This window comes from Bubalus bubalis, chromosome 1 (genome assembly GCF_019923935.1).
Source record: "Bubalus bubalis isolate 160015118507 breed Murrah chromosome 1, NDDB_SH_1, whole genome shotgun sequence".
NCBI lineage: Eukaryota > Metazoa > Chordata > Mammalia > Artiodactyla > Bovidae > Bubalus > Bubalus bubalis.
In genome coordinates, this window is record NC_059157.1 from 26,061,450 (window position 1) to 26,083,557 (window position 22,108).

Here is a 22,108-nt window from a genome sequence, read left to right on the forward strand (position 1 = left end):
TTACCTGCCCTCCTCAATTGGTCCACACATTCTGTACTGACTGCCCATGACCTTTACATTCTATACTCTGAACCCTAGCGTCCCATTTATTGATACTTCCTAGTATACCATGGAGAAGGAAATGGCAACCCACTCCAGTGTTCTTGCCTGGAGAATCCCATGGACGGAGAAGCCTGGTAGGCTGCAGTCCACGGGGTCGCACAGAGTTGGACACAACTGAAGCGATGCAGCAACAGCAACTAGTATACCAGCCAAGTATTAAAAAACATTTGAATTCATATGCATCCTTCTTATTTTTAATTCTGGGATTTCAGGGGCAGAAATTAAAAAGCAGAGAGCATCAACACTAACCCAAGACTCTTATGTATGTAAAAGTATACCTCCATTATATTAGAGAATAATCTATATTATTACTGCAAGAAAGAAATTCAACAAACTTTGATATTTGTAAAGTTATACCCTTCTAAATCCCTAGAGCTCTTTTTTTTTTTTTTAAACAGTACTGTAAGGATAGATGTGATGAGGGATGAATTGCCATTGCTGCCTTCTAAGAATGGGCCAAGAATCACATCTTACCCATTCCATGATTCTTCAGGCCCTGGAGTAAGAGTTGCACGGTGCACACTTTCAAACTCTCTGCCAAGGGAACAAGTGAAGTGCAAGTGTGAGTCATTCAGTCTGCCTGACTCTTTGTGACCCCAGGGACTGTAGCCTGCTAGGCTCCTCTGTCCATGGAATTCTCCAGGCAAGCATATGCGAGTGGGTAGCCATTTCCTTCTCCAGGGGATCTTCCCAACCCAGGGATTGAACCTGGGTCTCCTGTATTGCAGGCAGATTCTTTACCATCTAAGCCACAAACTGCCTACAAAAATCCAGAATTTCAGAAGCATTCTACATTTATATATTGCAAAATATGACTTTAGTATTCCACATTCTTGAATTAGCTAAGGCAATATTATATCAGTAGGGTAAAAGAAACTGTCCTCTGTACAACCATGACTATTTCCTTAAGTTCAAGGGTATACCATTCAGGTATGACCTAAATCGAATCCTTCACGATTATACAGTGGAAGTGACAAATAGATTCAAGGGATTAGATCTGATAGACAGAGTGCCTGAAGAACTATGGACAGAGGTTCATGACATTGTACAGGAGGCTGTGATCAAAACCATCCCAAAGAAAAAGAAATGCAAAAAGACAAAATGGTTGTCTGAGGAGGCCTTACAAATAGATGAGAAAAGAGGAGAAGTGAAAGGCAAAGAAGATGAGGAAGGATATACCCATATGAATGCAGAGTTCCAAAGACTAGCAAGGAGAGATAAGAAAGCCATCCTCAGTGATTAATGCAAAAAAACGGAGGAAAACAACAGAATGGGAAAGACTGGAGATCTCTTCAAGAAAATTAGAGATACCAAGGGAATATTTCATGCACAGATGGGCACAATAAAGGACAGAAACAGTATGGACCTAACAGAAGCAGAAGATATTAAGAAGAGGTGGCAAGAATACACAGGAGAACTATACAAAAAAGATCTTCATGACCCAGATAACCACGATGGTGTGATCACTCACCTAGAGCCAGACATCCTGGAGAGCAAGGTCAAGTGGGCCTTAGGAAGCATCAATATGAACAAAGCTAGTGGAGGTGATGGAATTCCAGTGGAGCTATTTCAAATCCTGAAAGATGATGCTGTGTAAGTGCTGCACTACTATAGCAGCAAATTTGGAAAACTCAGCAGTGGCCACAGGACTGGAAAGGTCAGTTTTCATTCCAATCCCAAAGAAAGGCAATGCCAAAGAATGTTCAAATTACTGCACAATTGCCTTCATCTCATATGCTAGCAAAGTAATGCTCAAAATTCTCCAAGCTAGGCTTCAACAGTACCTGAACTGAGAAATATCAGAAGTTCAAGCTGGATTTAGAAAAGGCGGCGGAACCAGAGATCAAATTGCCAACATCCACTGGATCATCGAAAAAGCAAGGAGTGTTCCAGAAAAACATCTACTTTTGGTTTATTGACTACGCCAAAGTCTTTGACTATGTGAATCACAACAAACTGTAGAAAATTCTTAAACAGATGGGAATATCAGACTACCTGATCTCCCACCTGAGAAATCTGTGTGCAGGTCAGGAAGCAACAGTTAGAACTGAACAAGGAACAACAGACTGGTTCCAAATTGGGAAAGGAGTATGTCAAGGCTGTATATTGTCACCCCGATTATTTAACTTATATGCAGAGTATATCATGTGAAATGCCAGACTGGATGAAGCACAAGCTGGAATCAAGACTGCCAGAAGAAATATCAATAACCTAATATATGCAGAAGACACCACCCTTATGGCAGAAAGCGAAGAAAAGCTAAAAAACCTCTTGATGAAAGTGAAAAAGGAGAGTGAAAAAGTTGGCTTAAAACTCATCATTCAAAAAAATAAGATCATGGCATCCAGTCCCATCACTTCATGGCAAATAGATGGGGAAACAATGGAAACAGGGACAGACTTTATTTTTGGGGGCTCTAAAATCACTGCAGATGGTGACTGCAGCCATGAAATTAAAAGATGTTTGCTCCTTGTAAGAAAAGCTATGACAAACTTAGCATATTAAAAAGTAGAGACATTACTTTGCCTACAAAGGACTGTCTAGTCAAAGCTATGGTTTTTCCAGTAGTCACGTATGGATGTGAGAGTTGGACTGTGAAGAAAGCTGAGCACTGAAGAATTGATGCTTTGGAACTGTTGTGTTGGAGAAGACTCTTGAGAGTCCCTTGGACTGCAAGGAGATCCAACCAGTCCATCCTAAATGAAATCAGTCCTGCATATTCATTGGAAGGACTGATGCTGATGCTGAAGCTCTAATACTTTGGCCACCTGATGGGAAGAACTGACTCATTTGAAAAGACCCTGATGCTGGGGAAGATTGAAGGCAGGAGGAGAAGGGGACGACAGAGGATGAGATGGTTGGATGGCATCACCAATTCTATGGACATGAGTTTGAGCAAGCTCCAGGAGTTGGCCATGGACAGGGAAGCCTGGCATACGGCAGTCCATGGGGTCACAAAGAATTGGACACGACTGACTCAACTAAGAGTAAACTCAAAGGATAAAGTCAAGGAAGTACAGGTGAGTCACAACAAAAACAGCAAGTCTTAAGAGGGCAGTAGTTTGACAGAGAAAAAAGAACATCCCACAAACAAGGTTCTCACGATGACCCCAATTACACAGGAGCATAGTGCTTATGGTGATACTGTCAGTACCTGTTCCTGCAAGTAAGTTCACAAGATGCCTGCTGCTTCGGGTGGAGATTAAACCAAAATAACTTCCTGCGTCACGGGCCTGAGAACACACGCCCCATAGCTAAGGGTGTAGTAAGTCAAAGGCTTAGAAATGTTGCGTGGCTTTCCAGGTACCACAAAGATGAACAAGGGTCTTCACGTGTTCATCAGCAAATGTACTGCCCTGGTTGTGAGTGATTTCACTGTTACTCACAAGAGAATTCCTAACAAGAGCCGAGGCCACAGTAGGGAGCCTCCTGGCTCATTGAAAACCAAGGTCCACAAGCAGAGCTATACTTTCAACACTGAGGTCACAGAGACTCAGAATGGAAAACCCTCTTCAATCTGCTACCCCTCCTAAGCCGACAAAAACAAATCAATCAACAAAATCTGCACAAGCTCCCCTGAAAGAAATCACCTAACCTCACAAAAGTGAGCCAGAAAATGTAAAAGACGAAGCCGCCCATTCTCCACAGCTGGGGCTCTGAATCTTCACTCTTAACCCCTCGACCTTTTACTCTCTAAGTGGGTCTGTATCTGCACACTCTGCATCTCCGTCTCTGTTTCAGAGACGAACCTGCCTGTGCCCTGGAAACGGGTGCTCCCCTGCCTGGCTGTCACTCATCCCATCCTTCATCTCTGTACCAGCTCTTTCCCTACAGCTTCTTCACCATCCTTACATTTTTAATGTCTTAATACACACACACACACACACACACACACACACACACACACAACCCTTCGAGGTGCTTTCTCAGTCTTTAGCCTCTTCAAGTTCAACATGCCCCCAAACTAACCCATTATTTTCTCTCTCTTTTTTTCTGGCCGTATCACAAAGCACGCAGGATCTTAGATCCCAACCAGGGATCGAACCTGCAGCCCTGCAATGGAAGCATGGAATCTCAACCCCCAGACCACCAGGGAAGTCTCCCATCACAAGGCCACTCAGACAAGAAGGTTGGGCAGACACTTGGATCATTCACTGCCAGTGGGGCTTACCAGACCCTCTTCCTGAAAAAACATTTTTATTATTTTCACTCTGCTCTCTACTCCCAAACACCAGGGTGACTCTTACAAGTCTGTGCCTAAACTATTAGGACTGATCTGCCTTGACCTTTCTTGGGGCTCACTCATCACTTACCCCAACACACGGCCTGCTCGAAGCATGGCTGACCCCACCTTTTATGTTCCCCAAACACCCCAGGCCCCTCATAAGGCTACATTTGCACCCCTGGGAATGCCAGCAACCTCCCAGGCCTGGAAACCCCCCAGGGGCACATTCCAAGGCCACCCTTCTCCAGTCTTCCCTCTGGCTAAGTTAGTGGTGTTCCCTTTACTGTGGACACACGGTACCTCATACAAGTTTCCAGGCAAGTCAAGCCAGATAACATTTGAACACCTGTTGTGCAATAGGTACACTGTGCTGAGGGCTGGAAAGGATAAAAATAACTAAGACCTGGACTGTATCCTTATGGGTGGCATGGAGATGGAAGAAAATAACTATAGCCCAGCACAATAAATGCAGATTATCACAGAAAACAGGACAGTTCAGCTGGGGTGTGAAGAAGGAAGAGGTGGCGTTCAAATGATTTTCCGTAACCCCTTCCCACCTCACCCTCCAACTAGGGAGTTCATTAATAGGGCGCATAAGTCATGTTTATATTCTCCGAATCTAGCAGACCGCCCAGCACAGAGCAGGCATGCCAAACATTTCTTGAATGGACAATCAAGACAGACTGCACGGTGTGTGAGTCACTGCGTGAAGCGATCGTCCCCAGAATTACTTGCCAAGTGAGAATGGTGCGGAATGACCAAGAATTCACAGCGATGATGCGAATAAAGAAGAGACAAGACACTGTCTCTGAGGTGTCTGCAAGGCCCTCCTTAGTTGGCCTCATCCCCAGTCCTTCATACTCATACTCTCTCACACACACACACACACACACACACACACCCCTAGGACAGCTGCCTGGTTCTCAGACCCTACCCCCACTGCCTTGATCTTCTCACTTGTGTTCTCTCCACCTGATAAGCAGATATTTCCCTCCTCCTCCCCCAGGTGTCTGCTCAAATATGTCACCTTATTTAAACACCTAACTCCCTAGCCTGCCCTATTTCCCTCCTTAGCCATTATCATTTTACACACACAACATTTTATCCACTACTTGGTTTTCTGACTAGCATTTAAGCTCCACAAAGGCAAAAATTTGCCTGTTCTGTGTACCCGTTCATGCCCGGTGCTTAGAGGAGTTCCCAGCACAAGCAGGCACTCAGAGGCTTATTGAACGACTAAGCGTACCCAAGGGGCGGGGGCACGGAGCTGGGGACTCCCAGGCCTGTTTCCTGTCTCCACCAATTATTGGCCATGTCAATTCGGGCAAACTGCTTAAACTTTCCACATCTCAGAATCTTTATTTGCAGGATGGGAATAATCATGGTATGTATACATCATGAGTTGTGAAAATTAAATTACACATTTAGACATTATAATCTAAATTATACATTTAGAAAGCTTAGAACAGTTAGCACTCAAAACACCTTACTACTATTATTTATTTTTTTTTTATGGAGAACAACTATTATTATTTCTTTATGGAGAAAAACCACTATTATTATTTTTTTTATGGAGAAAAACCTTGAGATACATTCTTTAAAATGTGAGTGAGTGGTTTAATTACATACAAATAAACAACATCTCTATAAGCAACATATTCAAGTTTGCTTTTAGAATGGTTATTAGATGATCTTTTCTGGCTTTCAGTACTTCTGCAAGCGTGACTACATTTCTCATAATTCTGATTGCTATCTCTGTCAAACTCTTGCCTTGAAAAGGCCAAAACGGTACAGAAGTAAGCTGAGACAATTTTAAAAAACACTCTAACACTAAATCAACAAGAAGCCAGTTTACAAAAACAACTGAGTGGGAAAGAAGGGAAACCTTGAAGGGTAGGCAAGTCATTACAGGTTTGGGATGTACTCCTGGTCTGAGAGGAATTTATTTTACTAACCCACATTAGATGAATGAACACAAAGTTTTACCCTTTTGAAACGGTCTTTAGTTTTCTTCTGGAGAAAGAGAACCATTTCCTTCATGAGGCCTTGCTTCAGACTCTGGTATGATCAGACGGGTTCCTGAACATCCTTCTTTTCCTCCAAATCCTAAAGCACTCAAGGGCCCTCTGCACACTGCTTACAGATCCCTCTGAGCTGCTCTGCGGTTGCTGCAGGAACTCGCTCTCAGCCTTGCCAGGTAGTTAGTTAAAAGGTGCCCCACGGCAGGGGCATACTCTGCTTTATTTCTGTAATCCTGCCTACCTCAGGCTGGCCCCTGGCAGGGCAATTACAAGTGGCTATGAAGGAACACACACATTTATAATCTAAAACCTGGCAAGAACTGGTATTACCTCTGAAAGAGGGTAGCAGGCAGTTTCTGAAGGCACTCGATCTCGAGGTATTTCCTAAGCAGTTGTTTTATTCAACACCATTAATCTGCAATGCCCACATAAAACCATTTACATCACAGTAAATTGATACAGATTGTGAAGACAAGAGACATGCCACAGTTTCTAATGTATTCAGCTGAGCCTAAGAACTTTTCCAAAACTCACGGTTAATTTGAAAGTGTTTCTTTCATGAAGAAACATGATAACATGAAGGTGAAGAGCATGGACTCTGAGCCCTGTTACTGGTCAGAATCTGTTACCTCTGTGACTTTCTAGCTGCACAACCTGGACAAATGATTCAACCTCAGTGTGATGGTTTCCTCTTCTGTAAAATGCAGATAAGCCTCACAGACCTATTGTGAGGAGTAAAGGAATTTATAGGTGAGATGATAAAGACGAAGCCTGGAACCTGGTAAGCATGTTAACAAGCGTGAGTTGCTACTATTGGCATTATGATTATTATTAGAAATATTTTTCCTTGCTTATGTCATCTTATTTGAGTGGTTAAAACACATACATACTCCAAAGAAGCAAAGATGACTTGCATATGGTTTGTTATAATCACTAATCTGGTTTCATATAAATTTCCAGATTTAAGTTACTTTTTTATTTCTAGTTTTAATGAGATGTGATTGACATACATCACCGTATAAGTTTAAGGTGTGCAGCGTAATAGTCTGACTTACATGTATTGTGATTACCACAACATCCATCATCTCACATAGATACAATTAAAAAACTTTTTGCCTTGTTAGGAGACTTACTCTCAGGATTTATTCTCTTAGCAACTTTCCTATATATTAATATATAGCAGAGTTAACTACAGTTCTCATGCTGTACATTACAATTCCCAAGTTTTGACAAGTGAAATGGAAAAGTTCCATTGGGTTTAATCGCAAGTCTTCCTCATACTCATTTTATAGCTTCAAGAAAATGGCTAATTCACAGCTCCAGGTCTGGCTTTCTACTTAGTTCTCTGAAAGGATTTATTGAAAACCCCAAGTGGGCTGGAACATTCCTGCTGGTTACCTTTCAGGAGAGCAGCTTTGTATGAGCACAGAGGATGTCCATTTGGTTTCAATTTTCGAAGACACAAACACTTCATTGTACGGCAAACGGCAGCATGCTCTCAAAGATCGAAAGGCACATTGTTTTGCTGCTTGATTTTCTGTTCTAACTCTGTGATGATTAAGTTTCCCATTTTCCACGACAAACACCTCTCAATTTACTGTCAGCGTGCAAACAAGTTATAGTTGCTATTAATTTTATTAAAAAATAAACACATTTTAAACATAGCATCACCAAGTTCATCTTCCAACTGTTCAACTCAAATGCAAACCCACAAAATTTCTGGCTACAGTCATTTTTTTGCGTTTATATATGGAAAATTACCAAGTGAGAAATTCCGTTTTTGCCTAATTGAGTTTTTAACTTGGATTGAAAACTCTGAATGCATAACTTTGTTATTAAGCTTATGTACACAGGTTAATAAAAGCTCAAGAAATGTCCTGTCTTTTCATGAAGACTAGGCAGACCTACTTTTCTCTCTTTAAGGCATGGCATTCTGTAGCATACAATAAAGGGACTTCAAAAATATGTCACTCCTGGGTGGGATCACCTATATTAAAGAATCTCATCTTTTACAATATATTCTGAGTACTGGCCTAATTTGTAGAAATGTGTGTGCTTCAGGTTTTCTGGGATTTGAGCACCATGTGCTAGAATTACATACGAGCAGCCACTACTCAGAAAATTAGGTGAGCTCCACATTGTCCCTAGAAAGATGAGGACTGCAAAAGCCTGACAGTCTCAAACCCTGTCACTTCACAGAAGCTGGGGGAAGGTACATGACTAGCTCAGGCAGCTCCCTGGGGCCACAGCCCTGCCATAAGGCAGCGCTCCTCTCAACAGGCCAGGCTGCCAGCGGCTACGGCCGTCCCGGACGCCAGGCCACAGGGGCCCCTGATGCCTGAACAGGAAAGGGGCTTCCCATCTGCAAATCCATGAGCCTTGGACGGCAGCAGCGGTGAGGACCAAAGCTTTGATCTCACTTCTGCCCCACCCTCCAGACTGTGGCGACATCCCGAATAAGGTTTATTGCTTCTCCCAACGTCTTGAGCGCCTCTTACTGTTGTTCTCCCAGAGTTCCTCTGGGGGTAGAAATGGAAATGCATGCAAAGCCCCCTTCCTCCTCCTCCTCCTGGGTTTGCTCCTCACGACAACCCTCAAGATTTGGATGCACAAGCCCTGATTTATTGGGGCCTGGACCTAAATAAATCACCCTTACAACCTGTCTGCGTGTTATATAAGCTTCTCACTTAACAGCTTCATAATAGGAAGCTCGACAGCTTCATAATAGGATTGGAAAATAAAACCTCAAAATCCTAAGGTGTAGACAGGTAAAGAGATCCCTGGGGATTTCACTAGTTTTGTTAAGTTTCTGCAGAATGTTCTCACATCGGAGGACACAGAAACTTTGGGGCACCTTCTCCCTTAGACCATTCAACAGCAGCCATTATTTTTATAAGGGAACTCACTTCTAAATCTATCTGACATGCCTTTCATTTGCTCAGTGCTATACCTGCTAAAATGAGGGGCGACCCCTGCGGAGAGTGCTCTCAGTCAACTGGAATGGCCAGCAGGCTTTTTGTCTTCACCTCTTTGAAAGGGGCTGCCTTCCCCACTTCCTGTTCTGATTTTGTAACACAGAGAAATGCTAACCTCAGCCAAACTTAGGAAGACATTTAAGAGCTGCTCTGGAAGCTCTCAAATTTTATAAATCTGCCTTCACTACTTCTATTATGCAAACCAATATAAACAACCTTTGTATTAGAAAAATGTAACTCTGTCGTCACCTTCATATCCCCGAAGATTTTTAACATATTTATTTGACTGAGTTTGGCCTTCGTTGTGGCATGTGGGACCTAGTTCCCTGACCAGGGATCAAACCCCGGCCCCCTGCATTGGGAGCTTGGAGTCTTAGCCACTGGACCACCAGGGACATTCCTCCTAGATGATTTTATAAAACACATTTCAGTAAAATTCAAGAAAAACACTAGTCTCTCCATTTTTTGATGAGGGCACATGATGAAAGGAGTGTATCACACAAGTATTATTAAGCACTTCACTGTTTGTAAAACATCTGAAAGTGAAACGATTCCTGTATGACCAGGGCCTGCTTGGATATGGAGACATGCCTGCTTCTGGAGAGCTTTTATGTCAGTTTATACACATCTCTCTCCCCAACCAGCCTTCAGCGTTGCTCAAGGATCAGAGCTGTGTCTTGGACTTCTTTTTCCACCTTCCCTGTGCAAGATGCTGGACCACAAAAGACTAAACGCTTTAGTGACACAGTGCACTGGAATTCTAGAACCAAAACCCATCTCTCTGAGACAGGTTCCTGATGGGACCGATTTAAATCTGAATCATTTACGAGCTGCTCTAAAGCACAGCTGAATTATTTGACTCTTACCAGAACTGGACACACGCCTGATCCTCTGGGGAGACACGGCCCGATCGCAGGTGAGATTTCTGCTGTCGCTATTCCGCCTCAAACAGGAAACAGAAGGCCCCACTCTGGCTTTCGGACCAGGTGTTCTCCTCAGAATGGAGGGGTTGGGCGTAGCTGGTTTCGTAGCTGGTTTCCCACCTGAGATGCCTACAGGTTTGGAAGCGGAATCCTGTGGGGGAAAAGAGGGAAGACATCAGGCCAGGTCACGCCTTCCACTCCCACACCACCACTTCCTGATGGTGGTAGGTATGGGAAAGAAACAATCTCTGTCTAAACAGATACACCCGATGGATATTTTTCATTTTTACTATGAAGACATTTCCGCTCTTGATAGTTTACTCTTTGACTCACCATGATCTGCCTTGGGTCCCATCAGGGAAACTGTGCCCAAGGTGACTGGTACCACAAGTTAAATTCATAGCTTTCAGTCCTTTCCCTAGATTTCCTCTCCACGGTCTCCAGCCCCCATGATGCCATCTTCCATTGGTTTCTCCCACAGAGCTCTTTCCTGGATCCCCTTCTATCCGTCTGGCTATTCCTTCTCTGGGTTCTGTTCTTCTCTGCCTTTAAATGCTGGTCATCGCAAGTGTCCTAAACTTGGCCCTGGAAACTTTCTCACCATATACTCTCCCCAGATGACCTTGTCCACTCTTTCAACCACCACCAAGCCCTCACGTCTGAGTCGGCACTCTCTCCCGAGTTCCCCACATACTTCATTTCTTTCTTCATCTGCCTCACTTAGCATACTTCAGGTGCTTTGACCCAATAATGTTGACAATAATCATATTATTGTTGATTTTACTAATCAACATACAGCCCTTTTAAAATGAAAAGTAAGTTCAAAATGTACGTGTCAATTCATGATCCTAACAACCCTTCAGGAATGCTTTCACCATACTCCATTTCACAGCCGAAGAACATGAAGCAGTTTCTAAAAATCAGGTGAATTTTACCCACCCATCTCAAAACTTAGCTTTTCTCATATTCACCACCATGGGCCCAGACACCTGACCTACACAGTGAAAGCTATCTCTAGAAGTCTCCTTTCTTAACTTCTGTATGTTTCTGTACCACCATTCCAACCACACACACAGAACACAGCAGACAGAGGCATAACCCAACCATCTTCAATTAAGTCAGACATTAAATTTACAAAAATGTAGAACAGTGCCAGTCTCCTCATTAAGTATTTTTGTTTTGGAAAATGTGGTTAGTTTTTAAAATGTTACATTAACACACAATGGATTTAACTTTATTTCAAATGAATATATATTCTGGAAACGTCTTAGTTTAATGTTAAATGCCATAAATGCTGACAGATGTAGCCCCTGTCGGTCTGCCTGAGCACAGGCTGCCTCATTTCTGGGATGCCTGGAACCATGTTCTGGTCTCCCCCGCCTCCAATTCATCTCCCACTCCACTGCTCAGGCCATCTCTTCTAAAGTCCAAACTGGGCCAGGAGGCTTCCCTCGGTCTCCTAGATAGTCAGCTCTTCTATAAAAGGCCTCTGGGGTGTGGCGGTCCTGCCCTCCCCTTCACTGGTTCCTTACCGCCCGTGGTTCTGCGCTCCCAGCTCCAGACATCCTCACTACCCTGTGACCCCCGCGTGACAATGTGCCTTCATCTTGGCACGTGTTATTCCTTCCACCCAGAATACCCTTCCAACTCATCCTCGATCTTTAAGCTTCAGCTGGTGATCCATGCGCTCTCCCCCCTAGAAGCCTTCCTTCCTGGATCTCTCTCCCCATCACCGCCACCAGCACAGCAGCCATACACACCCCCAACTGAGAGCCTGACAGCCCATCTTTCTTTACATTCTAATGCCCGCTGCACTAGACTCTAGGCTTGGCCAGGGGCTGGGTCTTTCCATCTCTATATCCCAACAATCACCACCATATACAGCACACGGTATGTGTTGGCCACTCAGTTGTGTCCAGCCCTTTGCGACTCCATGGACTGCATAGCCCATCAGGCTCTTCTGCCCATGGGATTTTCCCAGCAAGAATACTGCAGTGGGTTGCCATTCCCTTCTCCCAGGGATCTTCCCAACCCAGGGATGAAACCATGTCTTCTGCACTGGCAGGCAGATTCTTTTACCACTGAGCCACTTGGGAAGCCCCCCAAAGCACACAGTGGGCACCCAATAAATGTACACACAGGAACTGAGAGCCTGAGGTTTACTCCAAGAACAAATTTCAACACTGTAAGCCATGATTTATATTCTTCCATTACATAAAGAAAAATTGAGCCTCACAGAGGCTGAAACTTGCCTGATGCCTCTTTGCCAATGAATGGATGGAGCTACCATGTGAAACCATGTTGATTTCCAAAATCGGTGCCATGAACCTCTGCGCTGCCTTTTCCCCAGCAGGACCCTTGCTTAGTAAGTCAGAAGTAGATAATTTTCCACAGAATGATATAAAGTCCATGCTGATGACATCCACTACGTGAATTAAAAACTAACTTACATAGGGCAATACTCTAAGAGAACACTGGAAAGCAACGTAAAATTGGCCAAGAAAAGCAAGCAAAGGACAAAAAATCTTCTCCCACCATTGTGAAACTGGCTAAGGTAATCTCCCCAGAGAACAACATTTAAAAAGTAACCCAAACTTCTAACCAACTTACAAAGTAAATCTTTAACAAATCAGATTTGCCCTGCCTTTTAGAGTCAACATTCCTTGAAATTCTGAAAGCCCAGTGTGTGGAGCAGAAAGGGCCAGGATTCAGATCAGGAGACCTGAGTTTGAATCTCAGCTTTTACAACTTACCGGCTGTCTCTGTGTTTTAAGTGACCTCTATGAATCCTTAAACTGTAGCAAGAACTTGCCTGTTGTTACTGGAAAGAGTAAATGATAATGTATAAAGCATCTGAACATTCTGGAAAATTAAATGGCATAATATACGTAAGAGCCTAGAGCAGAGGGTTTCGCACAGTCACTGAAGAAATATGTGTTTCCTTGCTTTTAGATAATTCCCCATTCCTTTCATCAAACACACTATCACCAATACAAAACCTCTGTAATGCATAGCTACACTCAAATGCATCAAATTAAAATCAAGTTCCTTCTGACATAGAACTTTTATGAAGTTTCAGATAAGCCCTGACTAGCTTCCCTTGCTATGGAGAAGGAAATAGCAACCCACTCCAGTGTTCTTGCCTGGAGAATCCCAGGGACGGGGGAGCCTGGTGGGCTGCCATCTCTGCGATCGCACAGAGTCGGACACGACTGAAGCAACTTAGCAGTAGCAGCAGCAGCAGCTTCCCTTGTGGCTGAGATAGTAAAAAATACGCCTGCAATGCAAGAGTCCAGGGACCGATCCCTGGGTCGGGAAGATCTCCTGGAGAAGGGAATGACAATCCACTCCAGTATTCTTGCCTGGAGAATCCCATGGACAGAGGAGCCTGGTGGGCTACAGTCCTTGGGGTCACAGAGTCAGACATGACTGAGCGAATGACACTCACTCAACTCAAACAGCTGTGAAGCTGTAGGCAACCTAAGGATTCGGTAAACTCAAGGACTAATTCTGCTCAAGACCAACAGAGCACAGAGAGAATGCATATCTCTCCAGCACCGTCTCAGCATGGACCCAGGGCAGATCCAGAATCTTCAGGTACTGCCGAAGTGACCAAGAAACACAGGGGTCTGCCTACAACATGAGGCAAAGGCTGATTCATTCAGCTCTCTATAGTAAGTACAAAGCCTGTGGCCAGTGGCCGTTTGGCCAGCTCCTGCCCTGTGACACACAGAAATGTGTAAGCAGTGAATAGGGATATTGGAGAGAACTGCGCATAAAACATTACCATGGGGGAAAATGAGTTTGTAGTATTTGTCAGTAAGTAAACATGTCAGTGCTAAAAATATGGAAATTCTACTGCAAGATTTCTAAGATGAAAAGTGCTTCTTCTCCAAGATACACTGGGATCCAGATGATTCTATCACCTTATTTCTATACCACATCATCACCCTGAAAAATAGGATTTCCTTCTGCACATGGGAAATAAAATGCTGACTTACCTGATGCATGGATCAGAAAAGCTTTTCATTTCAAAATTACACCATCAATTTATAGTCAAAGCAAATGTTATTTAAAGAAACTTTATGCTAGGATTTGGGAGGCAGTTGGTGATCAATGCACAATTAAAAAGTCTCCCATAAATCAAGGAGGAATAATTCTATTGTTTTCATGTATATGTATCTAGAAATAGCAAACTGTTTCTTAACATTACAACAGTGTATCATTTAATTTAGCAAAGTATCAAATTAAAAATTGGATACAATGAGTTTCCTAAGTTTGACTTCAAAAGAAGTTAAAAAAATAAACACCTGAGTTTTGAAATAATGGACAATCTCAGTAGTTCAGGGATCACTGTGGTGTGCCATTCTTTCTAAAAAGATTTATTATAAAAGCTAAAGCATCTCTAAGCTGACCTAGCTCAAGATTCTCTCTAGCAGAACCTAAGAATTCCTGACGTACCCTGAAAAGTGAAATTGTTAGTTGCTTAGTCATGTCCGGTTCTTTGTGACCCCATGAACTGCAGCACACCAGGCTTCTCTGTCCATGGGATTCTCCAGGCAAGAATGCTGGAGTGGGTTGCTATGCCCTCCTCCAGGGCATCATCCCAACCCAGGGATCAAACCTGTGGTCTCCTGTGTTGGCATGCAGATCCTTTTCCATCTGAGCCAGTAGGGAAGCCCTGAAAACACAACAGCCTTTCAACACTTTAAGCCATAGATGTTTCATTCCTTCAGACGGGAGTCCTTCACACAGATGACTCACAGCTGCCTTCCTTCCCTGGCACCTGGCACCCACGTCCACTCTTGACCCACAAGACAGAAGCCCAAGAAAAGCCCTACATGGGCTGAAAACGTATGCCAGTGCCCACTGTCAAAAACAGGACCAAGGACAAACACACAGAGCCCAAGACTAGCCTCTGAAATGCTTCTATAACTCCAAAAGCCAGTTTCTTCACGCTCTGGGCAAAAATTACATAAAATTAAATACATGTTTAATGTCTATGGCTGAGTCCCTTTGCTGTCCACCTGAAACTATCACAACATTGTTAACCACCTATACTCAAATATAAAATCAAAAGTTTAAAGTAAATATATATACACATGCTTAATGAAAAATAATCTTTGAACTGCATATGAATTCCTGTTTAAATCGAACACCCAAATATCTGCCAAGTGCCATAAAAACATATTGCCTTTTCACCATATGAAATACAGTGGGTTTTCCTTTAGTATCAGGGGCCAATGTGTTAGGACAGCAAGAGATCTCAGACAGCTACTAGCCCAATCCTTTCATCCCTGTGTCTCAAAATACTACTTGGCCGAAGTCACATTAGCTGATCAGAGGCAGCATCCCGAATCCTCCTGTTCACCAGAGGGGGCTCCACTGCCCGGAGTGGCTTCCTCAGAGCAGCCCAGGAGCTATTTTCATATTAACTCTGTTTACCAGCACTGCTGAGACATTGCTCAACTGTGGTCTGATACAGTTCAAAGTTAATAAAAAATGTTTTTTTTTTTTTTAAATAAATATAAAATCCAACCAGATATCTAACTTCAAACAACTAATTACATGAAAACATTAAAGTAACTTGTCCTTTCAGCTTACTATTAAAAGGAATATTGATGCTCAAAATAAAATACTGAAATTGAGATTTTTTTTTCAAATATGCATATAACCAATGAACACCCTAAAATGTACTAAGAATTAATGAATAATACCGCAATACGTGAAAGCAAATCTGCACACAGAGTTCAGCAATTTTATTCACTATTAAAGGGGAACCAATTGCTAATCCATCCCGCTGTTTCCACCACCACTTCTGAAGCAGGAAGAAATTTCACTTACCAAAAACAGAGAACCAAAGTCAGAGGTCTCGCTCAGGATTTCCTTTTTTAGCTCCTGTTTTGCCACTGGTGTCCCATTTTCTTCTTCACCCTTCTTTTCAGGGCGAATCCTATCGATGTGGGAAGTAGAGGGCACTTCCAAGCCTTCTGTGCTTTCCATTTTCACAGGGAGCTCATCTTTGATCTGAAAAACCGCAGCCACGGACCCAGTCTCACATGCTGGATTGGAAGAACTTGCTTTGTCAACATCTTCCTGATTTGATTTCATGGCAGATGTTGTTCTTGGATGCTTCTTGTGTGAAGCATTTTTAGAATGAGTTGTAACATGCACAGCCTGGCTCGTAATGAGTTTATTAAATTGCTGCTTATGCGTCTTGTTAATTGGAATTTCTGCTTTGGGGTCTGCATTCAAGTCATACGTTGTTGTTTTGCTTAAACCTGTTGACTGTCTTGAGGAAGACACTGATGAGGGAGACGAGGCACCAGTCAACTGAGGTCTGGGTGCAGCCTTTGATAGAGCAGGGTCCTTGGGCTGCAACAGGGGTCTGGATATAACTTTTGCTTTAACGTTCTTGAAGTTTGGTCTTGGGTAACTTACAATTTTGGTTTTTCTAACTTTGCTGCCTAGGGGGCTATTTGCTTTGGTGGTTGATTTTCCTAGGTTAGGTTTTGACACAATCATTGGTGCCGCCTTCAAATTTGGTAAACATCGGAGCTCTCGATTACTCGTCGGCACTTTGCTACATTTCTCCACACCTTCAACAGGTGAGACAGAAAAGCTTGTATTCATAGGTTCAAGGACTGGCGTGGACATGCAAATTCTGTTATCTGTACTGATGACCATATCATCTGCATTCCAAGTCAGCTCAAGTACTGGCGCTTCCTTTTGTCCTGGCGGGCTATTCGGTATCAGTTCTATGGTATGATTTTGGGTTCCCAAATGCTTTTCATTGGAGGCAGTTGGTGTGTCTGTAGTCACAGTGACTTGGTGTTTTGGGCCCAGCACTTGGGTTTTGCTTTTATTAACAGCTGGCACCAGTAAAGGGCATTCATCATCTATAAGACAATTGGACACTGTTTCTCTTACATTTTGGCCCATTTCCTTTTGCCCATATGAGCTCTGTGAATGTGTCTCCCTATTTGGTTCATCTTTAGATGGACAAAAGAACTCTTGTAATACAGACCCACTGGGAACATCCATGCCATCAGAAACTTGTGTTAGAGCTTGTATCTCCTTTTCTGTGCCTCGTCTTTGCTGTGCTCCATCTGGGTACTCACTGGCAACCTTTCCTGAAGAACAGTGACACTGATTTTCAGTATCTGGAACAACAACATCAATTTGCATCACCATGTCAGAAAATACTGTGTAAGTTGTGTCCTGGGCCTGTGATGCCGCAGCTTGAGAATTTTCAAAGCTCTCTCGATCACAACTTGTTTCTCTCACATGTATCTTATCAGAATGGGAAGATGGAAGAATGGAACAGGATAAAGATGTATTTATGCTTCTCGTGTTGTTTGGCTGCAGGCTTGCAGTGGTAGGCAAAGACTGACTTTTTCCAGTGGTATCATGTGTTACGAAGGTACCGTTAACGTTATCCACTTTTATGTCAAAAGTCTGGTTGAGCAGCAAGGCAGTAGGATTGTCTGTACAGTTCAAATCATCACTGTTAGTTTTCCATACAAAAGTTAGAGATGTCTCAACACTCTGGTTCAACGATCCTAGGGAATGACAACTGCTATGCAAATGTTTGGGTTCCGCTGCATTTACAACATGTGCAAAAGATGGACACGTGGGATCCGTGTGCGCCTCCAGTGCCTCCTTACTGATGAAGTTACTGGAGGACTTTTGGTGATCATGTACCTCAACACACTGAGGGTTTAAAGAAATATTTTCGCCAATGTCCACATCAGAGCCAGTTTCATAATCAACCACCATGCCATCTGGGTTGGCACAATGCCAGCTCACATTATTGGTTGAAGCGTTTTGGGTAGGTGGTGATTTTTGTTTGCATGCATATGTGTTTCCATTTTTATCACAGATAAATAAGGATTGCAGTTCATCTTCTGTCTTGCCATCTGAATTATCATCATTCATCCTGAGTATTAACTTTAAACCTCCGCCGTTTTATTTCTTTTTTAACTCCTTTCAAATGAGAGGGAAGGAAAATTTGTCTTCGGTTTTTCAGCACAGTTGAAAGTTTCTCAGTCTAAGATGCTTTGCAGTTGAAATGGTTTGTTGTTTCCTGGAAGAAACAAAATGTTTCACATTCAAGTGAACATTAGAAAAATCAACAAGTCATTATTTGATTAATTTTAATTGCCTTATTTTTACATTTAAAACCTGCAACTAAGGACATAGGTAATTAAGATATTAGCTACAGACTCAACCTCTTTTCAAACACACTTTCATTTGAGGAAATGGGCAAAACGGAAGACAGAGGCAAGATGCTGTTAAAACTGTCCCCTCCCTAACTCACTGCAGTAGAGAAGGACGCCCAAATCTGACAATAGCTTTTCTTTCTTTTTGGTTGACAGAGTTGACCACTGGTTCTAATTTGCCTAGGATGGTCCCAATTTATGCTTATCGTCCCAACATAATTATAAAGAATGCCCTTTTCACTTTTGGAAGGGCCCCCTACTGTCTCCTTGGAGGGTGATTACCAGATAGACTAGGCAGGCACAGCAAAAAAAGGCTGAATATTGATGAAGACTCAGGGCACCAGCATTTCTCTTTCCCCTGCTTTCAGTGTGAATCTCAAACATACTGCACTTCAAAATTAAAAACAAAAGCCATTGATTCTTCATAGTTAAAGTGGTATTCTATTGGAAGTACCAAAAAATGTTAAACTGAGTTACTGTGTGACACAGCAAATCTACTCTGACATATCTACTAAAAAGAAAAACTTGTGTCCAAAAATTTATACACAATAGTACATGATTTGCAATAGAAACATTATTCACAATAGCCCAAAAGTGAAAGCAAGACACAGGTCTACTAACTGGTAAACAGATAACAAAATGTTATATATCCATGCAATGAAATATTTTTCAACAAGAGAAAGGAGTATTGATTGGTACGTGCTACAACATGGAATCAACGTTAAGACTTCAAATATTATAAATAAAAGAAGAGTATAAGCAAAAATTACAAAGCATAAGAAGCCAGTAACAAAAGACTACATATGATGTGACACTATTTCCATGACATGTCCCGAATAGGCAAATCTATAGAAAGCAGATGGGTGGTCCTCTAGGGCTAAGAAGGGGCAGGAGGGAAAAGAACGAGGAGTGGCTGCTAACTGGAGCATGTTTCTTTTTCAAAGTAATGAACTACAAACGTTAAGACTGTGGTAATGGCCGCAAAGGGCTGTAAATACCCTAAAACAATTCAATTGTACACTTAAAAAAAAAAAACCGTTAAAAACAACCCATGAAAGCTTTCAAATTCAAGGATTTTGTAAATAACTAAAACCTTATTATGCTTTTGGTTAAACTGAAGTGCTTAAGAAAGGCCCAAATATTTAAGCTAAGACTGCAAATAAGTCACACAGATAGACATTTGTTTGAACTGACTTGCTCATCTTGGTAGGTACTGTCAATTGGGTATCATGGTGCTGTTCTGAAGAAATAAAATATCCATCAGGGAAAACAATGACATTCTGTAACCTAGAAAATTGTAAATTAAGAGTAGATCTCATTTTTCTAACTTTCAATCTTTCCTCTGTATTCAAACATACTTCAGTGACCTAAATACAACCAGGACAATAGGAACAAGGGAAGAACTGAAACGATCAGTATCTCCACTAACAGGGCTCTGTGTTTCCTGCCATGAATGCTGAAACCAGCCTTTACTGGGGGCACGAAGAAAGGCCTCAATGTTTATCTCAATAGCACTCATGTGCATGCATACCAACACATGCAACCAAGAGACTCTGATCTCAAAATAAGTGCTATATAACTCATATACTAACAGAAATAGAAATAGAATTCTATAGAAAATAGAATTTTCTATACTAATAGAAAATGTAAATATCTTTTTTGCCCACTGTAACTCCTTAGTTAGAAAATAAATTACTGAAATAATAAATTTGGGGGCAGCACCTTAATAAAAGATTTTATGAAACACAAATTAACATTTTTAATCCTCAAGTATAAAACAGGTTCAAGCTAAATGAAAAGGGAAGTCCGTGTATTCATATTTTAGCTTTGTGTGTGGAGTGGGGGAGGCGGTGATTTCACAAAGCACTAAATATGCTACACCTTTATGCTTCCATGAAGGCCAATACTCATTTAAGAAACCCTGGTATAAGCAGTTGGGAGTGCTAGAAACAGAAGAATTGAACACAAATCATAGAAGTTATTTGTCTGTATAAACAGATTCATTAAAGTCAACTGATGGAGCTTTCACTTCCTGAGCTCCCTCTTCCAAAGTATATAAAATATGATTTAAAAATTGCAAAAGAATAAAGAAAATGGTTTGTATGTCAAAAACATCTCAAATTATTTCTAAAATAAATGTACAGAGGATAATTTATACCACTTTGTTGTTTAGTCACTAAGTCGTGTCCGACCCCATGGACTATAGCCCCACCAGGCTTCTCTTTCCATGGGATATCCTAGGCGAGAATACTGGCTTGGGTAGCCACTTCTTTCTCCAGGGGAATCTTCCAGATCCAGGGACTGAACCTACATCTCCTGCATTGGCAGGCGGATTCTTTACCACTGAGCCACCAGGGAAGCCCTAATGGACAACACGAGTTACATGTCATTCTCTGCTTATGTTGTTTCTAGTTTTATTATTAAATATTATTTACTTATAAATAGCACTGGACTAAATATTTTTGCTGTTTCCACTGTTTGTTACTGTTTCCCCATCTGTTTGCCATGAATTGATGGGAAACAGTGGAAACAGTGACAGACTTTATTTTGGGGGGGCTCCAAAATCACTGCAGATGATGACTGCAGCCATGAAATTAAAAGACCCTTGCTCCTTGGAAGGAAAGCTATGACCAACCTAGATAGCTTATTAAAAAGCAGAGATATTACTTTGCCAACAAAGATCCATCTAATCAAAGCTATGGTTTTTCCAGTATCATGTATGGATGTGAGAGTTGAACCATAAAGAAAGCCAAGAGCCAAAGAATTGATGTTTTGAACTGTGGTGTTGGAGAAGACTCTCGAGAGTCCCTTGGACTGCAAGGAGATCCAACCAGTCAATCCTAAAGGAAATCAGTCCTGAATATTCATTGGAAGGACTAATGCTGAAGCTGAAACTCCAATACTTTGGCTACCTGATGGGAAGAACTGACTCATTAGAAAAGACCCTGATGCTGGGAAAGACTGAAGGCAGGAGGAGAAGCGGATGACAGAGGATGAGATGGTTGGAAGGCATCACCATCTCAATGGACATGAGTTTGGATGGCATCACGACTCAATGGACATGAATTTGAGTAAACATCAGGAGTTGGTGATGGACAAGGAGGCTGGGGGTGCTGCGGTCCATGGGGTTGCAAAGAGCCAGACACAACTGAGTGACTGAACTGAACTGAAATATTTTTGCCATCTTTGACTACCTGTTATTGCTTCCTTTGGAAAAACTTCCTGAAAACAACAGCATCACTGAGTCAAAGGATGTGACTTTTTAAGGCTCTTGATATAGTCTGTCAAATCATTAAAAAAAAAAAGGCAGATTATTAATAACATACATATTAATATGCATATGTAACCTGAGTTTTCTTTTAAAGCTTGTGCGTTTTGCTCACCATTGTCTCCCAAAAATTTTCCCGTGTTACTGGAATACAAAAATATTTCTAACAGTTGTGAAATTCCACTAAAGGTAAGATTAAATTTTTTAGATTTATAAGTCAATAGATTACAAAGACTAATAGGAAAATAAAGAACCCATCAATTCTCACATGACTGTTCAGCACACTTGGGTTTATGATTTTTTGAATTCACAGATACAAAAAAAAAAATCTCAAACTCAGTGAACAAAGCTATCAAATAAATAAATACCACA

General features: G+C 42.0%; 1 protein-coding gene across 5 annotated transcripts in view; it reads right to left on the reverse strand.

Moving 5' to 3' along the window:
- The window catches only part of MTUS1 (microtubule associated scaffold protein 1), a 188,243-nt gene that overhangs the window by 106,993 nt on the left and 59,142 nt on the right, over positions 1–22,108 (reverse strand). For 4 of the 5 annotated variants that reach the window (XM_006080146.4, XM_006080147.4, XM_025279382.3 and 1 more), the window contains exons 2-3: positions 16,091–18,332; positions 10,190–10,397 (exon numbers count right to left, since the gene is read on the reverse strand). In XM_006080146.4, the coding sequence (XP_006080208.4) occupies positions 10,190–10,397; positions 16,091–18,184 (2,302 nt within the window). In that variant the 5' untranslated portion in view covers positions 18,185–18,332. Of the gene's footprint in view, positions 1–10,189; positions 10,398–16,090; positions 18,333–21,662; positions 21,750–22,108 lie in introns of those variants that run through there. The other variant, XM_044938085.2, reaches the window with a different exon arrangement.